Source organism: Thunnus thynnus, chromosome 19, assembly GCF_963924715.1.
Source record: "Thunnus thynnus chromosome 19, fThuThy2.1, whole genome shotgun sequence".
Taxonomy (NCBI): domain Eukaryota; kingdom Metazoa; phylum Chordata; class Actinopteri; order Scombriformes; family Scombridae; genus Thunnus; species Thunnus thynnus.
In genome coordinates this window covers 11365912-11391526 of record NC_089535.1, presented here as the reverse complement: position 1 = coordinate 11391526, position 25615 = coordinate 11365912, and the positions used below count along the sequence as shown (strand labels likewise).

General features: G+C 39.0%; 2 protein-coding genes across 3 annotated transcripts in view; both read right to left on the bottom strand.

Annotated features, from left to right (window-relative positions):
- Nucleotides 1-14684, bottom strand: part of aff1 (AF4/FMR2 family, member 1) — a 28550-nt gene extending 13866 nt beyond the window's left edge. For both annotated transcript variants that reach the window (XM_067573508.1, XM_067573509.1), the window contains exons 1-4: nucleotides 14469-14684; nucleotides 8993-9113; nucleotides 7307-8158; nucleotides 3806-3847 (exon numbers count right to left, since the gene is read on the bottom strand). In XM_067573508.1, the coding sequence (XP_067429609.1) occupies nucleotides 3806-3847; nucleotides 7307-8158; nucleotides 8993-9113; nucleotides 14469-14521 (1068 nt within the window). In that variant the 5' untranslated portion in view covers nucleotides 14522-14684. The remainder of the gene's footprint in view (nucleotides 1-3805; nucleotides 3848-7306; nucleotides 8159-8992; nucleotides 9114-14468) is intronic.
- A 6191-nt stretch (nucleotides 14685-20875) lies between these two features.
- Nucleotides 20876-25214, bottom strand: gsdf (gonadal somatic cell derived factor). Its single transcript, XM_067573904.1, has 5 exons — nucleotides 24932-25214; nucleotides 24192-24349; nucleotides 23970-24053; nucleotides 23726-23856; nucleotides 20876-22757 (listed from the first exon to the last, which is right to left on the bottom strand). Exons 1-5 carry the CDS (start codon nucleotides 25051-25053, stop codon nucleotides 22608-22610), a joined length of 645 nt encoding a protein of 214 aa, XP_067430005.1. The 5' UTR covers nucleotides 25054-25214; the 3' UTR covers nucleotides 20876-22607.
- Between the last annotated feature and the right edge of the window lie 401 nt (nucleotides 25215-25615).

The following is a 25615-nucleotide window of genomic DNA, read 5'->3' as shown; positions in this document are numbered from 1 at the left end:
GCTATAATAGTTACTCATACTAGTTTTTAGAGACTGATTATCAACTGACGGCATCTAAAATATACCTTTGGTAAAAAGCAAAAGTTAGACTAGACTGAAATACTGAAAAATTGCCATATGCATAAATATATTATTTGGCCTACTGTCGCTACTATTGGTTCATACTGTTGATTTATTAGTGTTATGGTCATGTTGGTCATGAATAAAACCAGTGCAGTAGTGAGCAGGTAGAGCTGACATTAGCCAATTAAAAATGATGGTGGTAAAAAAAAACCAACAAAAACAAGTCAGGCCTCCAGCGGTTTCCTGGATGGACAATCAGACGATCAACACTTTGAGGTTAAAAAGTAAGATATTAATCCAAAAGTAAAATATTAAGCCTAAATTGGTTCTTGATGGCTACAAACTTCTACTACAACCCTACTTTTTAAATTTTGCCACGAGATATGTGTGACCTTTTCAGCGGTTAGGTCATGTGAAGGAAAAGCTAGCTATCTCACATGCTAAGAAACTTTATTGCACGCATTGCAATTAGAAGATGATGGTGAGGAAGATAACAGAATTAAGGGGATAACATCTGTGTATTATTTAAGTTTGGAGTCTAAGGTCTGGAGTGTCTGAAGTGTGAGCCTGACTGACTGCTTTGGAAAACGTCATAGTAAGAAATATTTCTTTGGAGGTTTGCATCAGCTGAGGAATCAAATGATGTATGGTGTGGAATAACGTGACTTTTAGGTGAATACTCTCAGGCCCGGGTGTTTATAATGGTTGCGGTCCATTTTCGTCACCTTTCCACCTCAAACTGAATTCAGATAAGACTGATAAGTCATTTTGGCTGCTATATTGTATAGCCAAGCTCTCAACGCATAAATCCTTTGCTGCAGAGATGCTATGGAAATCTTTAGGCTCTGACTGTGTGTCGGACTGTATGTCATGGCTGTGATGGGGTGGGGGTTGGATGTGGGGGGAGAACAGGTGTTCATGAGTGCTGCCGTTTGGAGTGAAGGATGTGTTCAATGACTCTGTACCGCTATTGTCAAGAGTATGTTGGGTGGTCGGTAGAGCACACGTTATAGACAGTAAAATTGAAAACAGATGGAGCAACTTCAAGCTAGAAAAAAAAAAAAGTTTACTACAAACCTTGGAGTCATTGCCCATCGGAGGCTCTCTCTCTTTAGTGCCACTTGCTAACGCAGCAGTTTAAGAAAATGGACTGTTTTGTCCTTGGCTTTATAAAACTCATTTGTACATCCAGGAGCAATACAAAAGTGGCCCCCTTTTTGTCTTCCTCTGTCCTGTGGCTCCCCAGTCTCCATCTTTCACCGTCTCTACCGTTGTATCTGTTTAACTCAGCTAGTTCAACCAACCCTATGACGTCATTGGTTATAGTGCTGCAAGATGGTTGTGCCTTTGCCACGAAAGATATAATGGAGTTTCTGTTTTCTTTTATATGTTTATATTTGTCATGTTAGTTATATAATTGTTGATTAGAGTGGAAATCCTTTTAGTAAATCATGTTAACTTCATGGACTGCTTCATATCCACTTTAAAGTGGATGGGCTACAGCAGCAGAAGATCATGCTACTGTAGGTTCCCCTAATATCAGCTACCAACAAGAGGATACATAGGGGAAGGCATCACTGAAACTTTTGATTGACGAGTGGGAAACCTGGTCTTAGGAATCTTGATTTAAGTTGTATAGTTCTGGAAGGCTTGAACTATTACCATAATTAAGATTTGATATCATGAAATAAATCATTTGCATGTCATAATTTAAACAACAAACAAAATGGACAGAATGAGTGAACTCAGTAACTTTGAACATGGCGTGTTATTTGCCCTAGCATCTCCAAAACATATTTTATGAGCAAACATTTCAAGAATTTATTGAGAATTGTGCAAAAAGCAAACAATACCAGCGTTGTAACGATGTAAACAGCTTGTGGTTGAGTGGGCTCAGAAGAGAATAGCAAGAAGAAACAGACAAGCAACAACCAGACCTCTAACTTCAACACTGAGGTTCATATTATTATCAGAATGCAACACTAATCTGAGTCGAATGACGTACAAAAGTCGAAGACCATGTGGAGCATCATTGTCAGCAAAGAACGAGAAAGGTAAAGGGCACAGCAGCATCAGATAAGGACCAACGAGGCTTGGTCAGACGAGTTTAGAGCCTCTGATATGATTTCAAAAATGCCTAATCAGAATGAAGTATCAGACAGGCACAGCTGATCATGTTTATTCCTAAAATGTTAAAAGTTTGAAATGAAACAGTCAGAATTTTTTAATATTTGATTGCGTGACCTGCAAAGTACCATGGTCTTATTCTAGCATATTTGGGATAAGGTTAACAGGACTGTTGGCAGCAAGACTGTGCAGCTGTTCACTATTCAGCTGCAAAATGCAATAATTTCCACATAAAACTCAAATCATCAATCATCTTGTTGAGTCCATACCCAGATGAATCCAAGCTGCTCTGAAGGCTAGCAGAGGCACAATACTACACTGGGTATCTAACTGACAACTCTTTGTAAGTGAAATTAATATGCTAAGTCTACTGCAAAGCCAAAATATGCTGCTAGATCATTTTAAAATAATATTATAAAAACATAACACAGGGATTGGAGTAATTCCGAAAATAATTGAGGAATAAAAATGTTAAAACAGTCTTAATGTTGGTACTTTTTCATTGGCCCACGAGTTAATCTTTGGAAACTTAGTGGAGTTGTGAGGTGAGTGCACAACTGAGAATGCCCACAAAAGCACTGATACAGAAAATACTGTTGATCCAGCACAGAAAAAAAAGCTGAAGAAAAAGTCAGTTTCTCAGCAGTTTCTCAAGTTCACGGGGTCGTTGAGCAACTAGAAGTATGCAGGTATTTGAAAACGCAACATGTGCACAGCCAAATTTTGTTACATCAGCTACAACCTGCACTCTGACTACAGATTGTTGGATCTCAGCATGACAGAAAAAATGCCCTCATAAACCTGTAAAAGATGATACTACAGACCAATTTTGTGAGAATAAGCAAATAATTCCTTGATTACAGGCCCTCTCGCTCTCATTTGCTGCACTATCAGAGCTGTAATGAAGTTTACCGCTGTTAAACTACTATTAACACAAACTGTACAAGTCAACAGGAAACCACTGGAATGCTTTAACTGTGAAGCAGCTACTGGAAATGTAGCCTCATTGAGCAAGGTATTTGTAATTGTAAGCAACTAAAAACACCCAAAGAAACTGGAAAAGAAACACCATCCACAGTGGACTGGTTAGATTAGGCACTTGTTGGAGTTCTGACAACTTTGCTATTGTGGGGAAAATCACATCTATACACCAGCTCCCAACCATATGGGTTTGGCATATTGGGGGAGGGGAGGGGTTGCATGTTATGAGAATGATTTTAAAACCATTTATTTCCAAAGAAAATGAACTCAGAGGTCAATTATTTTCATTAATGTAAGTTCTAATGCTTGTTTTTAATGCACCATGATATGGGTATCCAGGATATAGAAAATATTTAGAACAAAAGTCTGAGTCTCACAATGTATATAGAAATACAATAAGTGTAAGTACACTTAATGTTTGTATTTGTGTGCAGATGTACTTGTGAATGCTGTATGGGTGGGCTACGTATGTGTGAGTCAGTAATCATGTATATTTGTGTAAACAGCAAATGGTTTAGATGTTTTGAACTCAAATGTAAGATGTAAATACTGTAAGCCCTTGCCATGTTTACATTATTAAAATGGCAGAAGACAACAGCCGACTGAAAATGAGAATTTAAACAGCTGGACTTACCCTCAAGATGTCCTCAACACACTGAGCCTCATTTGTTCTTGTCTGTGGAGAGGAGAGGAATAATAATGAGTTTCTGAAAACAGTGAAAAACCTGGTAGCAATTATAAAATGAAGACCAAACATAGGAGGATTTGTTGAGCAGCTAACGTTTTACAGGGTAAACCATTTATGGTATTTGGCTGGGCAAACTTTAAAAAAATCTGCTGGTAAAATCTGCCTTTATCCTACCTCCAGTAACATCTCAGATTGCTCACTCCTTGTTGCTGATGAGGTGCATATCGTCCAGGCAAATATACAGGCCCATAAGGGCATATCTTTCCCTAGTAAGGGTATTGTCATTTGTAGTACAAGAGTACTTATCTTCAGTGTTTCCCCTATAATTGCACAAGCCTGGCGGGCCGCCAGACCAACGAGTACCCTCGCCAGGCCAAAAGAATCTTGTTTTTAATGCCAAAAATAACGTCAAATATCCATTCATTCGGAAATCAATACCATTTTGGAGTCTCTGTGAAGCGATGTTCCGAAATGTGAGTCAACCTCTTTGTCATTGTCTGGGAAACTCCTATAGCGTAGCTCCTTCAAAGAATAGGGTAGTGCATAAATGTAAAAATCTGGCACTAAATGTACAGTACAGGCCACAGTGTGTCAGTTAATGAATGCTGCAGCTTTTCAAGACAAAGAAAAGTCTCCATTGTTTCCCCAACTGCTGGAAAAGTGAAGGGGGTGAGCCCCAAAGTTAGTTACAATGGCTTAGCCAGGCTCACTTAAGGTGGACTGACCTTTAAGATGGCTCAGCTATTCTCATTTTAGTGTCAATCTCAGCCGCTCCTAGACAGAGAACGGAGAAGTGTCTGGCTACTGAGTCTCTGCCCCCACTCCCACTCCCACCCCCCCCCCTGCAAGATCAACATAAAATATTGAGACAAATATTTTTTAACTGGCAAATATTAAAAATGTTAGAAGTTATTGAAAACATCTCCAATCAAATAGAGGAGTAGACCAACTTAGAAACCTTACACTCTGTGTGAAAACATAGATTTTTATATTCTGCCTCCCCTACCCCCCATGTATACTGTATAAAACGGGGGTGGACAAAACATTAGAAAAATCTTTCAATATAATGCCAACCTTTCAGCATCACCACTAACTACAGCTTTTAACACTACAGTATATGAGTGACACAATACGCAGCATCAGGCAGCGACGTAGGCTGACCCGACGTCCGATAAATACTGTGTGTGAATGAGTCAACAGGCTGCATTTCAGTTTGTTTTCAGGCCTCTCTTTCAGTTTTTCCTTCTGAATGGACAGTGTTTGAGATAAGGTCAGAGTGAATGGGCCCCCAGAGCAGTTATGTAAGTTGGTGACAAAGCTCATTTATTGTTATGCTGAGCCCAGGGGTGAAGTTATCGGAGGCAGCTAAGGTCAAATACACACACAAAACACATACCACAGGCTGCTTGCCACATACATACACGTGTGGTATGTGTAAACATGGTGTATGCGGCAAGCATACTGGTGTATGTGGCAGCAGATGACACAACATGCAATTATATTAACAGGAAACATTGATATATTAACAGTGCAGTGGAGCTAAAGTGTAAAACAATACTTCCCAAGACGACAACAAAATTTGCACTTAATGTACTACTGAAATGCTCCTACTTTTTCTGTAATGCGTTTTCCATTTTGTGAAATGCAAATACCATCAGTGTGACTATTTTGGTTGCATATGCAAATAAAGATCAACATTTTCACTTGTCACACCAGTTCAACTGCAACCTAGATGCCTGATTGACATTTGTCTATGTTGTTTGTGTACAAGGAAGTCTGCTCTCTGACCAGTGACATCTTTGTATTGACCAGTATTGGGAATAACATGCTTATATATGTAAACAGTTGATAAGAAATAGGGAAAAGACTCATTGCCTATAGCCATCCTGCACAGGATAAGTCTTAGCAGTGAAAACGGCAGCTTATTCAGCTCTGCTGTGCTGCTGCAGGAGAATAAGGGGGGTGTGGAGGGCTGCAGGTGCAAGGGTTGTGTGTAGCTGTGTGACAGAAAACCGATGAATAGAGTTTAACTGGAGTTCAGCCAAATTCTCCAAAACAAAGAAAGTCTAAGATCCTTTTAAACGCCTGAACAGTCAAGCAGAAATATCAAAACTATGAAGAGGTTTCAGAGAACATCCTGAGATCAGCAGACGCACAATCCTCTTAGCCCATAGTACAGTATAATCAAAGCTTAGACAACAGCGTTGAGAAACTGTTAATAAGTACGACCTCCCTTGTCCTGTCACCTCCCCCAGTCACTGGAAGTACCGCACACAAGAGTCGGTGGCACATGTTATATTTCAAGATAATTATGTACGATACATCACAATATATGTATTACTAAGGAGGAAAATATCAGGGCTGCAACTCACAATTATTTTTGTTATCGAATACCATCACAATATGTTAGAGCACATTAAATATCTTGTTTTGTTCAACATTTTGTTCAAAATAGCTTAATATTTCTTTAAAAAAAGGACTAATATGCACTCAAAGTACTGGATAATACATCCTTTGCTTCAGGTCCTAACTTTACATTTAACAGTATACTATATGTTTTTTTAAAAATTTTTGCATTTGTTTATAGAGACATTAAAACCAGAACTTCCAGGTCCTTCACCAAAATGTAAATGATCAAATTCAAAACCACTCTGCACATTTGTAATAATGCAAATTACTAACAATCCTGCACGGCAACATAACCTTGCCTTGTGCTTCACTCCATTTGTCAGGATGAGGATAGTACATTTTAGTCTTAACAACTATTGGACAGATTGACATGAAATTGTGTACAAACATTTATGGTCCACAGAGGATGAATCCTAAGGACTCTGTCGATCATCTGACTTTTCATCTAGCGCATCCAGCAGGTCAAGGTTTTCAGTTAATTGGTGGAATATCTCTACTACATGGATTGGTACAAAATTTGGTAAAGGCAATCATGGTTCCCAAACAATGAATTCTTGCGACATTCACATTAGCCACAGCTGTACTTTGTGATTAGTGCTAATTAGAAAATGCTAGCATGCTAACACACTAAACTGAAATTGTGACATTATAATGACAAACATCATTGTCACTGTGAGAATGTTAGCATTTATCTCAAAGCACTGCTGTTCCTCTTTACAGCCTCATGGAGCTGCTAGTTTGGCTGTATACTCTTAGAACTTTTTTCTAATATTGTTGTATTTAATATTTCCAGTTTTTAGCCAACAAGTTTCCCACAAGTACAAGACCATTGAGGGTTTAAGGCTGGGGCCCGTCGAGTTGCCACAGAGAGCCTAGAATTAGACTTCAGCTTTCTATATGATCTCCCAGCTATTTTATTAATATTATTTTTCCCATTAGTGTATCTGGTTACTATTAAGTGCTACCCGCTCATCTTACAATCCATATTACATTTAAAATATAATATTACAGTTATGAGATCTAAAATAATACACTCACCTCCAAAAACTGTGGCAGTATCTTTGTTTTGCCCAGGTCAGGTTTGTTGATTATCATCTCTGGGAGAGGTACATATGGCTCTGGTGAAGGCTTGAGCTCAGGTGACTCATTGACCACCTGGTCCTGACCATCCATGGGCCGCACATACGCTGTTGGCTTCTGGGTCATGACTACGCTGGGCTGCTTAGACGACAGGAGTGGAGGGAAGGTCTGCGAGGGTAGTGTGTTACCTTTGTTGGCTTGAGGCAGAGATGCATCTTTAGGGGACTGCTTAAGATTTACTGTGGAAACATCCATGGTGCTAGCAGAAGGGTGATCTGTGGACCCTTGAAGATGATGGAAATCAAAGGTGTCCTTAGTGTGTGTGTCTTTGGGCTCCGTTTTGATATGGTCACTGGAATGTAGGAAGGGTAGCGGCTTAGCATCAGGAGCCTGAGCAGACATTTCCTGAGGAAGGCTGACACGCTCCCTGAGATCTGAGAAGGCTTCACTCTTCTTTTGTTGATGTGTTGAGTGGCTGAGCTGACTGTGGTTCAAGGAAGCCTTAGACAAAGTGGATGAATGTCCATGGTGGTTAGGAGAAGAGGAGGCAGTGGACGCCCTCATGGGCTGAGAGGAGTAACTGTTACTAGGAGGGCCTGTTTGGCTTTGGGTGGACATGTAATGGGCCTGGTTATGGAATGGAGGTTTGGTTGATTTATCTGTTTTCAGCTGACCCTGATCTGACTGTGAGAGGGTTACATAAGTAGGAACGGGTAAGGGCTCAATGGCTAAGGGACTGGGACTATTCACATCTTCATAACTGCCCAGCATCCTCTGGATTCGATTGGAAAGCTCATCCCCTTTGTTTGTCTAAAAAAAAAAGAAACACAAAACCCATTTAACCATGTTAACTGTGGACAGAAATTGTAGGAATTGTTTTTTTGAAATTTTTAGAAGGTTTTCCCTGACTGACTGCAGGTTAAGCAAATCCAAAGACTAATAACAGTGATCATGTTTTTAGTCTCCGGAGAGTACTTCTGTATACGGCATACAGCCATTTCTAAACAAACTACCATGAACATGTCACCAAGTGCAACAGTGTGGCTCATTGATGTTTTTAATAGTTCTTGGACAACAATAGAGGTTTACAGCACAGAGGAAGACAATATATCAGGCTTTGGATGCACACACAACACTTGTAATTAGGGTGAGTTCATTGTTGGCTTGGCTCTGCACATGAGATTTGTTGACGATAAGAAAAATATGGAGAATCACCAGCCATATCCTTTAAAACATGATACAGTCCAATCAGGTATGCTACATCCATCTAATGTTACAGTGGTGATATCAACGGGTGAAATCCAACACTAAAACATAAATCATAACCTACCATTAACCCCCCGAGTATAAATCCAGCTCAAGGAGGAGTTGCTTAATGGCCAGTAAGGACAGGAGAAATCATTACAGCAATAATAACTCTCTCAGTGTACATATGGCAAGTGAGTAGTGTATCAAAATAGACTTGAAAAAATTCAAACCTGTTCTCTTAAACTGTTCCACACACATTGTACTTATTATCCATAACAGCTACAGTAAAAGTGCTGCTAGAGGCAGCACTACATGATTACACACAAATGGACCAAAACTGTCTGAATCAATCAACCCAGGAGCTACACTCGCACTACAGTATGTGACTCTACTTACTTTGTACGGTTCTCCAAAGAGCGGCACATTCTGAGGGTTTAGTTCTTTGGCTTGACTTGTTTCTTGGTTCCTCTGTTCCCATGCTTGGAGGCGAAGAAGGTTCCTTTCTTCATTGTTTACACTGTGAACCATTACAAAGACAGACACATCTTAAATGAACATGCATTCATAAGTACATCATGTTCACTGTAACACTAAATGTAATTACCCAGTTACATGCAAAAGGGGAATATAGTTGCCTCAAATATTAAAACGGAAGTCCAACCATCAAACTGATGACATGCTCCACTATTCAATGTCCATGTGATTGCAATAAAGACAGTTTCTTAAGTCTGTATTTTATATTTGTTTTAGATTTTGTATTCCTTTGCCTGTATCTTATACTCTTATAAACCCTAGACCTATGAATGACACTGACCCTTATGATAAAATCAGTTTTGGCTAAAGATACCAGAAATTTTAGAGACAGCTTATTTATGGCATCGTGTCACAGACTTATGTACCCAAGGGGCCGAGTGGCAGTGTCTAATGGGAAAAGACAGTGCCCATCATATCAACAGACAAGTGTAATTAGACTCACAGACGCCATGAGGATTCACCAAAACATTCACATCTGTTCTCTCTAGTCCCCAAAGATAACACGCAGGCCATACAGACATCAAATGGATATATATGACTGCTAGTGATTATAAGATGCCAAAAAAAACAGATTGTTTACTATAGTAAATGATTTTGTGGAGCAACAAAAGGCCACATGGAGTCAACCCCAGTTTAAAATAAACTAACTAAGAACTGGACACTCATCTACATTTGGAAGTTTGTGGTTTTCTTCTGAAAATGCAGTGTTGCTCATCTTCACTGACAGCAGCCCCTATGGGCTACTTCCATGGCAACAAGTGGAGCAACACAGATTTGGGATTAAGCCAAACAGATGAGCACTTACTCATTAACCCCTAGAGACCCACCATAGACCAATTTTTGTCTTTTTTAGGGGGATCTTGAGAGGGAGATGGCAGGTCAACAGTAAATGCCACATAGAAGTGGTATACATCATCTGAAAGTTGGGAACCTAAAGATTAATTTGAGATGCAACTCAGAACAATGTGTCAAGTTTTTCTAGTCATAAATCTGTAATGAACATTATCTTTCGGTTAGGCGCCTATTCAAATTGTGAAAGTTTGTGTATAAGAGTGTATAAGGGCTTACAACATTATGATGGAAGTATATGATGGCCTTTCCCATGCACAATTGTGTCTCATAAATTGCTGCAGCAATTTTTGAGTTGATACCATTTGTTACACAGATTTGGTGAAAAACCAAAACCAAAAACCACTTCTGACCAATCGAAAATTTATAAAAATGGTCAAAAATCCCTCCAAAATACCCCATTAAGACACCAAGACCTTGAGGAACACCACAGAAAAATTCATGCTGTGATTTGGTATCAAACACTTTTGACATTTGGAGATTGGATGATGAGCACTTCTGTTCAAGAAATTGCTCAGAAACCCCCTTATTGTCAATATATCTGGGAAAGTTGCTCTAGGTCTCTAGTTTATGGTTGTAAAGTTTCATGCTGCTGTGGTTGTCCTAGAGGTCACCATAGGTGATTTTATACAGCAAGGTCAAGTTTAAAAAAAATGGTCTCACTCCAATGAAATGGCTACTATGGGGACTAACATCATCACACATGAATACAGCTGGGCTCATTGAATCCACATGAGTCTCAGGCTTCCAATCATACCCAATTTAAGCAATTCCAAGACTGTTTAGTGACCCCGGTATGCATAAATATTCAAATACACCATTTTTTGAATAGGCGAAAATTACACATTTACTGTCCGCAAAAAACTGCATGGTTTTTTGCCAGAAACTGCATGGGGTTAGCATAAAGTCTGTACAGGGAAGACTCGTGGGTACCCAAAAACCCATTTTCATTCAGATATCCTGAGGTGAGAGGTCAAGGGACCCCTTTGAAAATGCGAAACCAGTTTTTCCACCGCCAAAATTTAGCCTAATTTTGGAGCGTTATTTAGCCCCCTTTACAACAAGCTAGCATGACATAGTTGGTACAAATGGATGCCTTAGGTCATCTCGTTTCATATGATACCAGTATCACTCTAGCGAGCCCACTACGGCCTCTGAAAGGCAGTAATGTTGGCCGAGGGCGCAGATGCCCCGGCGGGTCTCTGAGGGTTAATGTAGCAGAGACACTGGCCAAAATACTAGGACAGCACACACACACACAAAGGCCCTGCATCAGTATTACCCAGGTGTAAAGGAACATACTGTGCCTGTGTTAACCTCTCACACTAGTCTTCCAAAACAAACATGAAACAAAAGGTTTTTGTTGATGATTGCTCACGTCTATGTCCATCCAGTAAAAACAAGAGAGTGATTCATAAGTGACAGCAAAAGCACTCCAGAGAAATAATTATAAACTGTTCCTGAGAATAGGATCAGTGGTTGAATTTATAAGTATGGAAAATAAACTGTCCAGAATCAGTACTACAGTATTTAAGAGGAGAGCTCAACATTTACCCCTTTGGACAACTGTCAACTATTTTGAGCAGTCTGGCCGCCCTTGTTGGCTGTTTGGCAAGCCATTTTCCTGACTTTAGCATAAAAGTTGATCACAGACGACAAAACGTCAGATGCTGATTGGAATAAAAAGGTGATATGACAACCTGTCTATAACACAGACTAACCCACGAGAAAGCAGTTCTGATACTGAAGCAGCCAAACTCGAAGTGGAGAGAAGCAGAATCAAAGTATCGTGGCATTTTTTGACACAGATGTTAATTATACAGCAAATCCTGCAAGATGCATAAGTGAGAAAACAAGTTTGCTCATCCAAGAACGCACATCACTTAGAAAGACACAACTTTACACGGTCGAACTCAAAGCAACATGAGATGACAGGCACTAAATCTGAGGAGACAAAGCATCATAGATCAGGCACACCCATACAAGGGCGGACAGTAACCCCACTTCAGAATATGACTCCGGCAAATCAAGCCATCTCGTCAAAATCCGACACATTTTATCCTGCACATTTAAAGCAGCCATTGCAGCTGATGCAAAAACAACAAAGCCGGGATCAAGTTTCTGCTGGTAGTAAACATGTAAATTACATGAAGAGAGCACTTAAACAACCTAATGAAAAGGTAAACTGTGACAGTCTCACTCATTTTTGAGCATGTAACATCTACTAGTAAACTTACATCAAATGTATCAATTATACAGTCGGCACAAATATTTTCCTCTTCATAAAGTTAACCATGCACCACTACTCTAAATTACTTAAAAAGCCACTTCTGTTTAAGCTATGGCTTAGGGTATGTGAGTGCATGCCAAATTGTGTTTGCAACTTCCAATACACCAGAGTGTAACAAGACTGGCAGCCAAAAACAACCACAAGAAGCAAAGAACATATGAGAATATTGTACTTTTTAAGAAAAACAAGGACACAACGTCTTCCTACACAGTTCAGCAGTATCACAGAGAGAGAGAAAGTGAGGGGGAAAGATCCTGGTTCAGTATCTCATCTTAGACAACGACAGAGTGAGAGAGAGAGACAGACATATTTTGGGGTTCCATATAGGGTGCTTTCTGTTTATACATGCAGGCAACTTTAATGCCTTGACCAGCTGCAATGTTTCAATGCTTTGACCAGCTGCAATGTACATTTTTGCAATCTCTGCCAGCAGCAACAAGCTAAGAGCAATAATTTAAAGTTCTGCTGAAACGATTAGTCGATTAACTGATTAACAGTTTAAGTCATTTAGCAAGCAAAAGCGTCTTACGCGTGATGATTTGATACCTTTCTGTGTTTTTATATCATTTTAAAGGGAATATCTTTGGTTTTGACTGTTGGACAAAATAAGCAACTTATAAAGACGTCTCAATGGACTCTTGTAACTTTTTACCATTTTAAGACAATTTATAGACTGAAAGATCCATTGAAAAGTACAACTGTTAATTAATTACAGCCCTTAAAATGAAACTAGTGCAAGAGTTAAATGACTATGCAACTGGCTTACAGTCTAACATCCACTTCCACAAATTTGGACACTTTTTTTCCACACCGCTGCACATTTTATTTGGTTACTGAGCTCAAACAGGATCCCTCGTATATCTAAAAATCTGGGGTGGCAATCATCAGCTCCTCTGTTTGTGATTTTCTTTCTGTTGGAAACTGGACAGTGATATATTAAAAAGGCATCAACTTTCTCCTCACTGTTATGTTTGCAAATTTGTATGCTCTCCTTCTCAAAACTGACAAATTTCTAGGCCTCTCTTAGTTTAAATGAACAGGGCACAACATAATCGTGTACTGCCAGTATACGCTTTCCCTGTGCATGTTTAACTGTAAGGAAAAATAGCTTCACACCATTTATTGGCTAATGATCTGACATTGCATGTGATGCCAGGCAGTATTACTTTGCTAGCAGAGACGATAAAATAATACAGGACAGAATAACAGTGTGAATCATCATTCGGTATGATGGGAAATACATGAGAGACCCAAAGCAAAAACACAGCCACCACTCTGAAGCCATATTCTACTTTTATTTGCCTTTAAAACTTTAACAATCCAAGACTCATTTTTTTTAGTTAGTATCTTTTATCTTGTCCATCTGTTTTAATATTCATATTTCTCTGACTAACTGACTGGCCAGTAGTCTAACTAAAGACTGGGCACTCTGCAGGAAAGTTGAGACCAGATCATTATATTAGTACATGAGAGTTGTACTGAGCATATTAATGCCTGTAAAAAAAAAGTTGAAAAGTTGTAGACAGAAAGACTGAAGTAGGAGTGGTTAGTTAGTTTTCTCTTCTGCTCAGATTATTACATCTCAAGTTACATGTTGATGTAACTGAGTGGTTAACTTTGCAGTCACCATTTTCTGTCTTTTTAAAAGGAATATACAGTTCAATTAAATTAATACAGACACTCCGTCACAGCTGAAACAAACCTCGCTGACATGTTATCCAAAATTCATGTTCAGGTCAAACACGACGATTGAGATTGGTGTGTGTGTGTGTGTGTTTGTGTTGGTAGGCGTAACGTTTTCCTTGAAAACTAAACAAGCAAGCCTTGATTTACGCAAAAATATATATACAGATATATATATAGTATAAACACAGCAGCCCCGATGACCAGCTGGTAAAAATCACAGCAGCCTGCTCTTTCCAGCTGATTCCACCTCCTCCTCGGAACTGCTTATCAAGCTAAAACACTGCACGTCTGTCTTTTTTTTTTTTACATAAACCACACACAAAAATTAACCAAACCGATACTACCTCCCTGCTGCTACTTTCACATACTTTCAAGGTTCAAACTTTTAACTTTGAGACGCGTCAAGTCTCAGTGCTGGTGAGCAGCAGCTAACCGTATCTCGCTAATTAACATGTCAGGCTGCGAAGCTAGCGCCCCGCTGCTAGCAGCTAGCCGCGGCTTGGGTCTGCCTACCTCGGCTGGGATGCCATGGTGCGCCTCTCACAACAACCAAAGTTGGTTGTCATGTGTTTCTGACAGTCCTCGCCAAGGTGTTCCCCTCACTTGGTCACATTGTTTACCGGTGAGGAGGATTTGTTGAAATCAAATGACTGTCAGACGGCCGTTGTTTGATAGTTGTCTGCTAACCGTTGGTGTTGGTGTTGTCCACTCTCTCTCTCTCTCTCTCACTCTCTCACTCCCTCTCTCTCTCTCTGCTTACTGGATTGTTCTACTCTGTTCAACCGTCCGGGGACCGAGCTCAGCTTTACACACTCAATGCAGCACAAACTTGTCATAAAATATTCCTAAAGCAGTTGTGTCACTGTTTTAAGAGTATATATGGAGGAAATATAACAAACGGCTCCACTGAGAGCTATATTAGTCACTGTTTTTTCCTCCTTACTACAGTTTACCCAAACTTTACACTCGTACCCCTGCGTGACAGACATGGTACAGCCAAGTGTGTTTAGATATGTTTGTTTTACTACAGAGTTGAGGTGAGGCCTGCTGATTACAGGACAGGTTCACATTTTTTTTCAAGTCTGTCATAAAACAATAGTCAGATGCCTAAATGAGCATTGAAACATGTTTTTCTCGCTGTAATCATTCCTCCTGTTCATACTGACTATTAGAGGATCCCTTCATAATGCACTTACAATGTAAGTGACCGGGGGACAAAATCCACAGTTCCTCAGTGTAAAAATGTATTTAAAAGTTTATCTGAAGCCAATGTGAAGCTTCAGCCATCCAAATAAGTCAACTGAAGTAGATAACTTTCAAGGTTACAGTCTTTTTAGTGCCAAAGTCCCTCTTTATGGTACTATACTGTCACCACAGCTCAACAGGGAAACACTGTCTGAGGAAACACAAACAGGGCGTTTGATGCTAAAATGACGGCAGATATCCCCTTGATATGACTAACTCCATTGTGCTGAAGCCTCATATAAGCTTCAGATAAACTTTTAAATGAATTTTTTGCACAAAATAACTGCGTGGACACACTGTGGATTTTGGCCCCTGTCACTTACATTAAAGCACATTTGAAGGGGATCTTTTAATAGCCAGTATGAACAGGAGGAATGATTACAGCAAGGAAAACCTCATTCACTGCTCATATGAGCACCTGACTGTTGTTTTAAGACAGACTTGAAAAATTGTGAACCTGTTAAAAAATAATTCGTATTATGGATTTCCTACCCAAAATAAAGCAGGACCATTATTACTTAGTGAATAGTATTTTGTTTTCTGTATTAGAATGACAGCTGCAGCAAACTGCAAAGTATTAGTCATTTTCTTTCATTATGTCAGCAAGTAGTTTATTTATACAGCACTTTTATAGATCAGACGTCATCAATGCTAGACAATAACAAGGTAAACAAAGCAATATATATAAAAAGACTTTAAAAACAATGAATAAAATAGAGATAGAAATGTATAAAAGAACACTACAACTTAATGATGTGTTAATTATTACTGCTGTGGTTCAGATAATGTGATATTTTGTCTCAGGATAAGCAGCAGTTCCATAAAAAAGTGCTTTTCATCGGTCAGGGGGGAAATAAATATCTAAATGCACTACCAACTAACAAAACATAGATTATCATGTCCAAAATGTGCTAAAATGAGCTGCTTTGTGCCATTTTCACGTCTGGATGTGTGTTCTGAATTTCTTCCAGACAGAATTTGGATTACCTTTATATAAAGCCTGTTTATTCTGGTACCTGACAGGATGTCCTTCCTTTTTTAAAAAAAAGCCAATTTATGTTGTTATTTTTCAGGACATTTGGCACTCTGTTTGGATCGACATTTCTTGATTGACAAAATCCAACTCTTTTATTAGGTCATCCTCATCCTCCCCTATAAGCTCCAACTGTCAGACTACCAGTTTTCTGTGGAATAAAATGAGCTTTCATGTATCTAAGGTGTGGAAATTTTTTCTGTCCTGCATGACCTGCTTTGAAAAACACAGTGGCCAGTAACTAGTATGTACATGATATGGAAATAATTTGTCCTTGGCTTTGTGCCATTTAGCACCTGACAAGAATGATTCTCTAAGAAAGTGGAGAGATATGTGGCAAAAGTGATTGTATATACAGCACAAAACACCTTTAATTTAACATTTTCACCAAATATAGCACACAAAATATCCTCTCTTTAATTTAGAAATAAAGACGTCTGTCATATTTTTTTGTCATTGGTTGAGTTAGGACACATTTCAACAAGACTTGTGCTGTAGGATGATAGTGACCATGCTGATAGAGTGCATCAGAAAAGAGCTTAAGTGCTTGAGATGGAAAATAAATTCTTCGTGTTGCTGTTCTTGGAGCATGGACGCAGACATGTGCATGATTTAATACTTGCCCAAGCACAGGCTGTGGAGGAAGGTCTGTTATTGGACACTCACTCTTGGTGGTTATGTTATGCTGCTACTGGCTGCCTGCCAGCAGAGCACACCGACACCACCTTCCTTCATTTAGACCTCACTGGAGCCTCAGGACAGCTGAATGGACCATGAGACTGTAAGACTGTAGACAAAATGCCAATAAAGAAATGGTATATGAACTGCATTTATTCAATTCACACACATCAATGACAGGGGGCTACCATGCAATATACACACTGCCACACAGAGCAATCTGGAGTTCAGTGTCTTGCTCAAGGACACTTTGACAGGAGGAGCCAGGAATCAAACTGCAAATACCTTGATGTCGATATTGCAACAATGTTGTTGCGATGACTACTGATGTTTTTGCAAAATTTTTACACAATGAGATTTTTGATAAATAATCATCAGTTAGTGGGTAGAGTGGGTAAAGGCAAATAATAGAGCAGCTACAGCAGTCTGGTAAGTTCAGAAAATAACATCACTTTAATGTAATTCAGCCTTAAAACCAGGAGAAGACAACACTTATGCCATATCACGATATTATGATATCCAAAATCTAAGATAGATAGATATAGATACATTTCACAATATCGATATAATATTGATATATTACCCAGCCCTATGTTACAGTACCAGGACCTAAATTATGATGATATGCTGGATGCTACAACTAAATACTAAATCAATGCTGCAAGAGAATGAAAAGCTTGAAAAACTGATTAAAACCTTTAAATGAAGAAGACAAAATAAAGATGAAACCCAAAATGTAGAAATATATTTTATAGCTGGGCTTGCTCATGCATTCAAATGAATGTATTCATTATTTAGGTTAAAAAAAAAAAACATTATAGAGGGAAGGGAAAGGTGGGCATACCTGAAGCAAAAGCTGACACCCATGTAGACTCTTGTTTGTCAAAAGAGGTCAAAACAACATCTCAAAATGAGTAAGAAGTATCATAAAATTCATAAAATACAGTTTATTATAAGTAGCAATCATCCTTAGCATAAACTTCATAGTTATTAAGTGTCTGTTAAAGAAACTGCTGTTTAGATTTACTACATTTTAGGATCTTATTGATGACTGGTTAATGAGACACAGGATTTTGGTTGTATAAGTGTCTCAGCTTTTGTAAACACAAATATCTTGGTTTTTATTCCACTTAATTTTTGCATAGCACGCTACGTTGAGGAGATTACCTTACATAATGCACACACACACACACACACACACACACACACACACACATACACGCACACAAAATCCTGCCCTGTAACAAGTGTGCCATCCAGAGGCTGCATGGTGTAAAGGACTTGCATTCTGGTCTACTACTTCCACTAGTTCACATCATAACTAAAAAGCAGCACTATATAATTTCTTGAGAATAGAAATTTCCCAGAAGTAAATGATGTGTTTGGTAAATGATCGAAACTTCACATTATACAACAACCAGACCAATACATATTGACATACCACACGTGCACAGTAACCAGACAAACACATACAGGTGGCACACTATACATTTGTCATGCAAAAGTGGATTTCCTAAATACCTGCAGCATTCATCCAAACTAATTTACGTAAGGTTTACAGTTTAGGTTGTGCACAGAATCTGTTAGTTTCTGTTTGCTACTTTTGCAGTATAATGTAATTCTGACTTACAAATGAGACATATAGTTAGAATAATATCTCTAAATGCTTCTCAAACAGTCAAACACTTACGCACAAAAAACATGACTGAAAAAGGAAAATAGAATGATTTAATGTTGCCATGAACAACTACAACCATTTACAGCTAATATTTACAATATTCATTTAACAGAGAACTTTTCCATCATTCTTGTTGCCTTTGAATAAATTCAGCAGAACACTCATAATGTCTCACAGGTTTCCAATAAACGTGCTTGACAAAGGTCAAAGACCTTCACGACTAAAACATGAAACAAATTGATTAAAATCACATGAAGCAAGAATAAAGACAGATACTAAAATGTCTGTACAAAATACAATACCATATCATGAGCTCAGCTCAGCTATATACTGTCTATGGTTCACAATTTGTGGTAAGTATACAACTTGGTATGATAATAATTGAATTGTATCATGGGTTTAGAGAGTCCCCCTGTCTATCAAGAGAACTATTGTTAGAGAATCAAAATCAACATGGGTGTATAGCTAAATAACGATTAAAACCAGTAAATAAAGTAAATAAAAATGTCTTTTGTTTATAGGAATCTATCACACAAAAGAAGAGGCAAGTTCACACTCTGGAAGACGATACCTATAAAAACAACAAACTTCAGAACAGCAGATGAACAAAAGTTGTGTGGCACTCACACTGTTGCTTACTTTGTAGAGTTCATTATGCTATCCACTTTGTGAGAGTTGAAAGCACATTCATTGTCTGTTCACTCAGGTAATAGAGTCATATGAGAGCCGAGAGCGACAGGAAACAAAGCCAGATTAGCATTTTCATAAATTACATTCATTTATCTTTTCTGGCCCTGCATTGATTCCTTAATAACTGTAAAAATGATGTGAGAGCCGGTGGCAAATAACTCTATGTGTTATGGTTATGATACATTTTGAATTTCCCTTTGGGGATCAATAAAGTAATATCTATCTATCTATCTATCTATCTATCTATCTATCTATCTATCTATCTATCTATCTATCTACAAGCAGGATACATTCAAATGCATTTATGATTATTGTGACAATCCTTATAAATCTTGTTAAATCAACCTCACTGCCAAACAGTCTCCTGATTGTCGGTCATCCTTATAGTTTTTCTACCTGCCAACTTCTTGCGTGGACTGATTTGGATTTCTCTGCCAGAAGGTGACCAGATAAGGAGGACATTTAAGAACCTCGTCCCCAAGGACATCCTGCTGGGTGACGACTTCCACACAGAACGATTCCCCCGTCTGCTTTGTAGTGAAGTGCCATGTGACGTCGTAACGAAGGCCGCAGTGATCCGCGACTGTGGTGGGGCTGTTGTGCATGTGCAGAGTGGTGGCAGCGGATTTGACTTCCAGCTGCTCGTGCCTGACTGCAGATATATCCACAGGCAACACCACGTAGGCATGCTGAAAGCTCTCCCCGATAGTGCACTTGAGATCTGTAGACCAGCAGTATTCACCGAGGTCTCCTGAGAAGAGAAATTAGTTTATGAAGGCCTGTACACAGCAGATCATTTTATGTGCAACATACAACAGGTCTACGTCAGACAGGCAGTGATGGATCGACATAAGAGAAGCACTTTCATTCCTGATAATGCTTCCAGCATTTAGTTCAGGTATCTATTTGAGAACACACACAGCTTGAGAGATTTGATTTTACAGCAAACAATCCCAGAGTTGCTCCTTACCTTCTGTGGAATCTTTAAGCCGTATATTGCGATTATCCTGAAGCTGGATTTTTTTGACGTACGTCATCCCGGTACACTCCATTAAACAGTCTGTTACCTGTATCTCGGTGTTGGGGAGCGGTTCCAGCAATGCTTCCTTCTCTGAACATACAACTGCCCCTACAGCCAGCAGAAAGTGGGACAGTATGCCAAAAGACACCAACACAGTGAAATATCCTGACATTCTGTCTCGCATCAATAAAACAATATTAAGCTACAGGCCCAGGTCTTGCTGTCCTCTTGCAGTGCTGTTTTATTATAGTCCGGGATCAATATCTCGTTCCCACAGCCTAAGAATCATAAATTAAGATTCCACTGCAGCCAGGAAAAGATTTGCAAATGCCCTGACTACAATGCATGCACAGCAACTGAAAACGTTGTCGACTTCTCTGAAGTGCGCAACATGTTGTTCGTCCCCTGAGCAGAGTCTGGTTTTATGGTGTACAGTGCCAACATTCATTCCTCTGCTATGCTACTTTCCGCCCTCTAACCCTTAACATGAAACTGTCTGCCAGGCATGAAATCCTGACAGACTGGCATAAGGAATCATACTAACTTTTGTCTGGATAAAAACTCTCAGCACAATATTGATTTAAATCACCTTTATTCAAATGATTGTGAGTAAGGAATCATTAAATCAGTACAAATGATTAAGATGGTAAGTGTCACAAGCATAAACAATATTTTGCATTTGATCTTAATGTATTGATTAGTAATAGTCCACTAGTGAAAAAACGTGAATGGTGAGGTAACTCTGTCAAGTGAGTGGAAGGATACAACCAAATGACAAACAAAAATGTGTTAAAAAAAAACACTGAAATCACAGCTGAGAACTGTAACCGATCATGACAAATGGTCAAAGAGACATATGGGAAAAAACTGTAAACTGTAAATATATATAAAAGCACATATTATCTAAATAAAAAATGATTCATGTATGACTTAACAGAAAAAATAATAGAACAGACACTGAACAAATCTGAATCAGTCTCGTTTCTGCAGTCGGCTGTAGGTATGAAAATAAAACAATCAATTGAGCACGACACAGTTTCATTTGACTTTGATGATGATGTTGCTAGCCACAATTACAAGTCACATTAAAAGTAGTAAGATGTGATTTAAAGTATTTACAGAGAAAGTACTTAGATTTTGTTCATTGATTTACACCTTTTATGTGATTCTATGTTTTGCCCACATCATTATGTTTTCTTGCATGGCAAAGAATGCCTTTGTTATAACCAGAACAGTTTGATTAACCAATTTAAAGTAACATTTTTTTGGCTTTGCAAGGCAGCATTGTCCCCTTTATCTTTTCTATCAGAGGAAACATGAAAATAGAGCGTGACAAATGAATGTTTCTGAGAAAATCCAGCAGATGCAGTTCCTACCCAGAAGAAATGATGCTAAGTTTTAGGTGCAGGGTTTAGCTGGTGAACACAATCTTCTCTTATTACTCTCTATGCAAACATTTGTGCATCAAATTGGCAACCAATACAGGACACTTAATTTACAACTGGTTGTAGATTTGCACTCTAAAGAAACAACTATGCATTTTGATTTGAACTTAGTTTGCATGTTGAGATTAAATTGACTTTTTTTTTTTTCCATAAGTGGAGATAGCCGTTCCACAGATCAGAGAAGAGACAACTGGGCTGTGAGAGGATTTGGCTCTGGACAGTTACACATTTTTGGAGGGAACACTCAGTAACGATTAGTGGCTTTAAATAGCACTCTGCACTCATGAGATTTATTCAAAGATAAACTGGCCGCATTTATCACAAGTGTGTCAGCTGCACTTCACTTAGTTGTTTGCAGCTCTTGGTACTCGGGGAAATACTTGGATTTGCATACAGAAATGCATTTTCTATGCAATGCAAAATCTATCTAATCTTAATTGTTGGTAACTGTTAATTGAACACAATAGCACACAAATGTAGATTGTGATTTTAATAAGGTGAAGTAATAAGGTGTGATTGGACTCAGTCATCTATGCAACTAAAACATAATTGATCTGTTTTATGGTTGGCTGGCTCAACAAACATGTACTGGCACTTTTATCACTCTTTCTGGTCAGAAGAGAAACAGGAATGCAAAACTTAGTTATTCACTAGACTTTGCTGTGGTTCCCACACTCAGTGTTGAATAGTCTAAGATCTTAGATAACATATACAACTAAAGAGAAACAGTCTGAAAAAGCAGCTAAAGTGTTTGTGAGAGAATACCTACATATATTGATATTATCTACTTTTTATGTACTCTATGTTTTTGTGTGTGTGCCAGTCGGCTCACCGATGTCACATACTCAAGGCTATGAACATATTACTCTTCGCTGGGCTGCTGGATGTTGCCAGGTCCACAGCTGCAGCTGCGGGTCAGTTGCACGGAGGATATAACGAGGGTGCTGAATTTGTCCACGTAGAGGACGGGCACCATTTCATGGGCAGTGGGCTGACAACATGGCATCTGGACCTATGACAAAGAGAGGATCAGTCAGGCAGGGGAACACAATTTGATATTCATAGTGCAGAAACTGCCTGACAACACCAAACAAAATGAACTGAATTCAAGTTTTTTTTCTTCTAAGGCAAGTCAGTTTATTCCAGCCAAATTTTTTTTTAAGACAAACATGAAATAATAGACATTTATTCTGACTGCAAACAATGCAAACATTTGCATGCATTTTGCAGTGCTACATACAAAATAAAGAAAGAAAAAGTATAAATAAATGAACATTAATTTTAACCAGTGCCAATGACATTAAACAAAAGGAAAGACAAATGTGGTCTTTCAAAAACTTGATTTTAAAGGTTGCAGTACGGAAGTTTTCAATAAAATATGTCCATAACAAATTAATTTATACTATTAGTAAATTATAAATGTACTTCAATTAAACTAGGAACTTTCTTTACAAGACACTTTAGTTATCTGCACTCATTTGGCCACAGTTTTATCATCTAGTGCTCCCAGAATTTGTTGCTGTTGGAAACACATTTCTGCTGCCACGCTGCATTCATTTCTGGTTGAACAATTTTGGGGAGTGCCTAAGCTTGCATTTGGCAAAGTACAATTATGTTGGCAGCGAGAGGGAGAAAACAGGCTAATCTATTGGCAGCTGCCTCACGTTTCATAACATACCAAGGTAAACTAGGTACTGATCGTAGATCCAAGACACTGAAAGTAAGGCACATTTCATGAACTTAATTTGGAGATTAATTTGTTTGTTCAGACAGTCAGTTTCTCACTCATTCATTCATGCTCAAACTGATCCCTGCATGCTCTGAAAGAGGGCAGAGAAATATCTCACCCATACTTTTTTTCCACTTCACCTCAGCTGCATCTCTGTGCAGTTTGGGAGGAAAGTACTGTAAATGTATAGAAATGTAAATCAGAGAAGTAAATCTAGTATACCACTATTCACATATTTTGGAGAATAATACCTGTGAGTCGGCATCCTGGACATTGGTGTGGGATGATGGACACTGCACAGTGCTCACTTCAGGGTTGCAGATTGCACACTGAACGATGGTAAGGCTGGCAGGATGGACCACCCAGTTGTCCCAGCCAAGATCTGGCAAACATGGATGGATATTACATGGATTACTACATTTTTTCCTATAAAGGTGCATGACAATATGCATGCACATACAGTGCACACAAACACACGCACACATTGCTGCGTACCTTTCATGAAGATCTCGCGGGCCATGGAACAGCACTTCAGGCTTGTACTGTTTACACCGTCAGAGTAGCCAGAGACTGCTGGAACTGGAAGGACATGGAAAAAGATACAGTAAACAGAGAGTGACTTTTGGCTGGGCTTGGCTTTGAACATGCCGCTAAAGATTAGGCTCAGGCTGGAAAAGTGTGGGATCTAGTTGCTGTGAATTTTGGCGTCCAACTTACGTGCAGTGTCCTTGGCCGTGTGTACAATGGTGCTGAAGGTGTTACTCCATTTCTCTCTGACACTGTCCAGCCCACCTACAGGCAGCCATGGCTCAGCCTGCAAGTTGAGAGCCCCGAGGAGACTCTTCTTGATGGACTGCAACGATTCACCCTGGCACCTGAACATAACATATCACTCATGTGATAATTCATATCATGTGATATTGAATTAGTGCATGATATCAAAAATGATTCAAATCTTAACAGTGCAAACACGCTCTCTCAATACCCTCAATGAACTGTGGAAGAAGTTTACAGATGTTTGGCTAAGCCAAGTGATGAAGAGTAATTGATTACATTGCTAAAGATTAAACAGAACAGTGTGTTACATTTCTGCACATCGTTCTTAGAAAACCAAAGGGTCAACATGACCCTGAATCACACAGAGTATTTGTGTGAAAAGGCCTCAGCACACACGCATCAACACAGACCTCACGATATGTTACAGCACTGTAATCTGATAGGCAAGTCTCAAGCACTGAGGCTATTTTAAAATATAATGACCTTTGACCTAACATGATATCTCATAGTTCTTTGGACAGTCTTGTAGAAAATGGGTTTAAATGTTCACTGCATACAAAGAAATGTCTTTATCAACAAAAGCAGAACATTACAGAGGCACATGGTGTAACAAGAGTCCAAAAAGTTACAATCTGCTCATATAGGCTTGTGTGTGTTGCACAAAAAAGTTTAATACTAACCTGTGATGGGAAACAGCAGAGGTAGCAGAGGATGCAGGATCTTCCTTGGATGGTTGCAAGACAAATGCAATCACCACTGAAGACCCCAGAAGCATCATCGTAATAATGAACGTAAAGGACATGACGGATGAGCCAGATGGGCAATCTGTAGATCCACTGCTTTCGAGTCAGACTCTCGTCGGATGAAGTCTGCGGTTGGTTATGTGCGTCTGGTTGGAGGAGGAGATAGGAGTGACCAGACAGGGATGATGTACAAGGTAGTGTTTGTCAGGGCCTGGGAACCTGGGTTTTTATCATCTTGTGCCCCAGCTTGGCCTTGAGATACTTAACATTGTTGTCTTGTCCCCTGTTCTGTGTGAAAGAGTACAAGGAGGGTGATCCAGTGGAGAAAGACAGACTGACTAAAATACACAAGACAAACACACAAGAATGAGAGGTGGGAGGGAGGCGGAAAAAAAAGAAGAGGAAAGAATGTATATATTCATGGCACAGCACCGTACAACATCCATAAAACACAGGTAAAAACCAAGATAAACATCACAGTAGATTCACAAATCAATAATAAAATGCCTGTAATAATCTGTAAACACACTGCCAACCAGACGTAATTCAGATTTTTATAGATTTACTTTCAAGATTGTTTTTTGCCTTTATTTAACAGTTGAGAGTGCAGAGAGTCAGGAA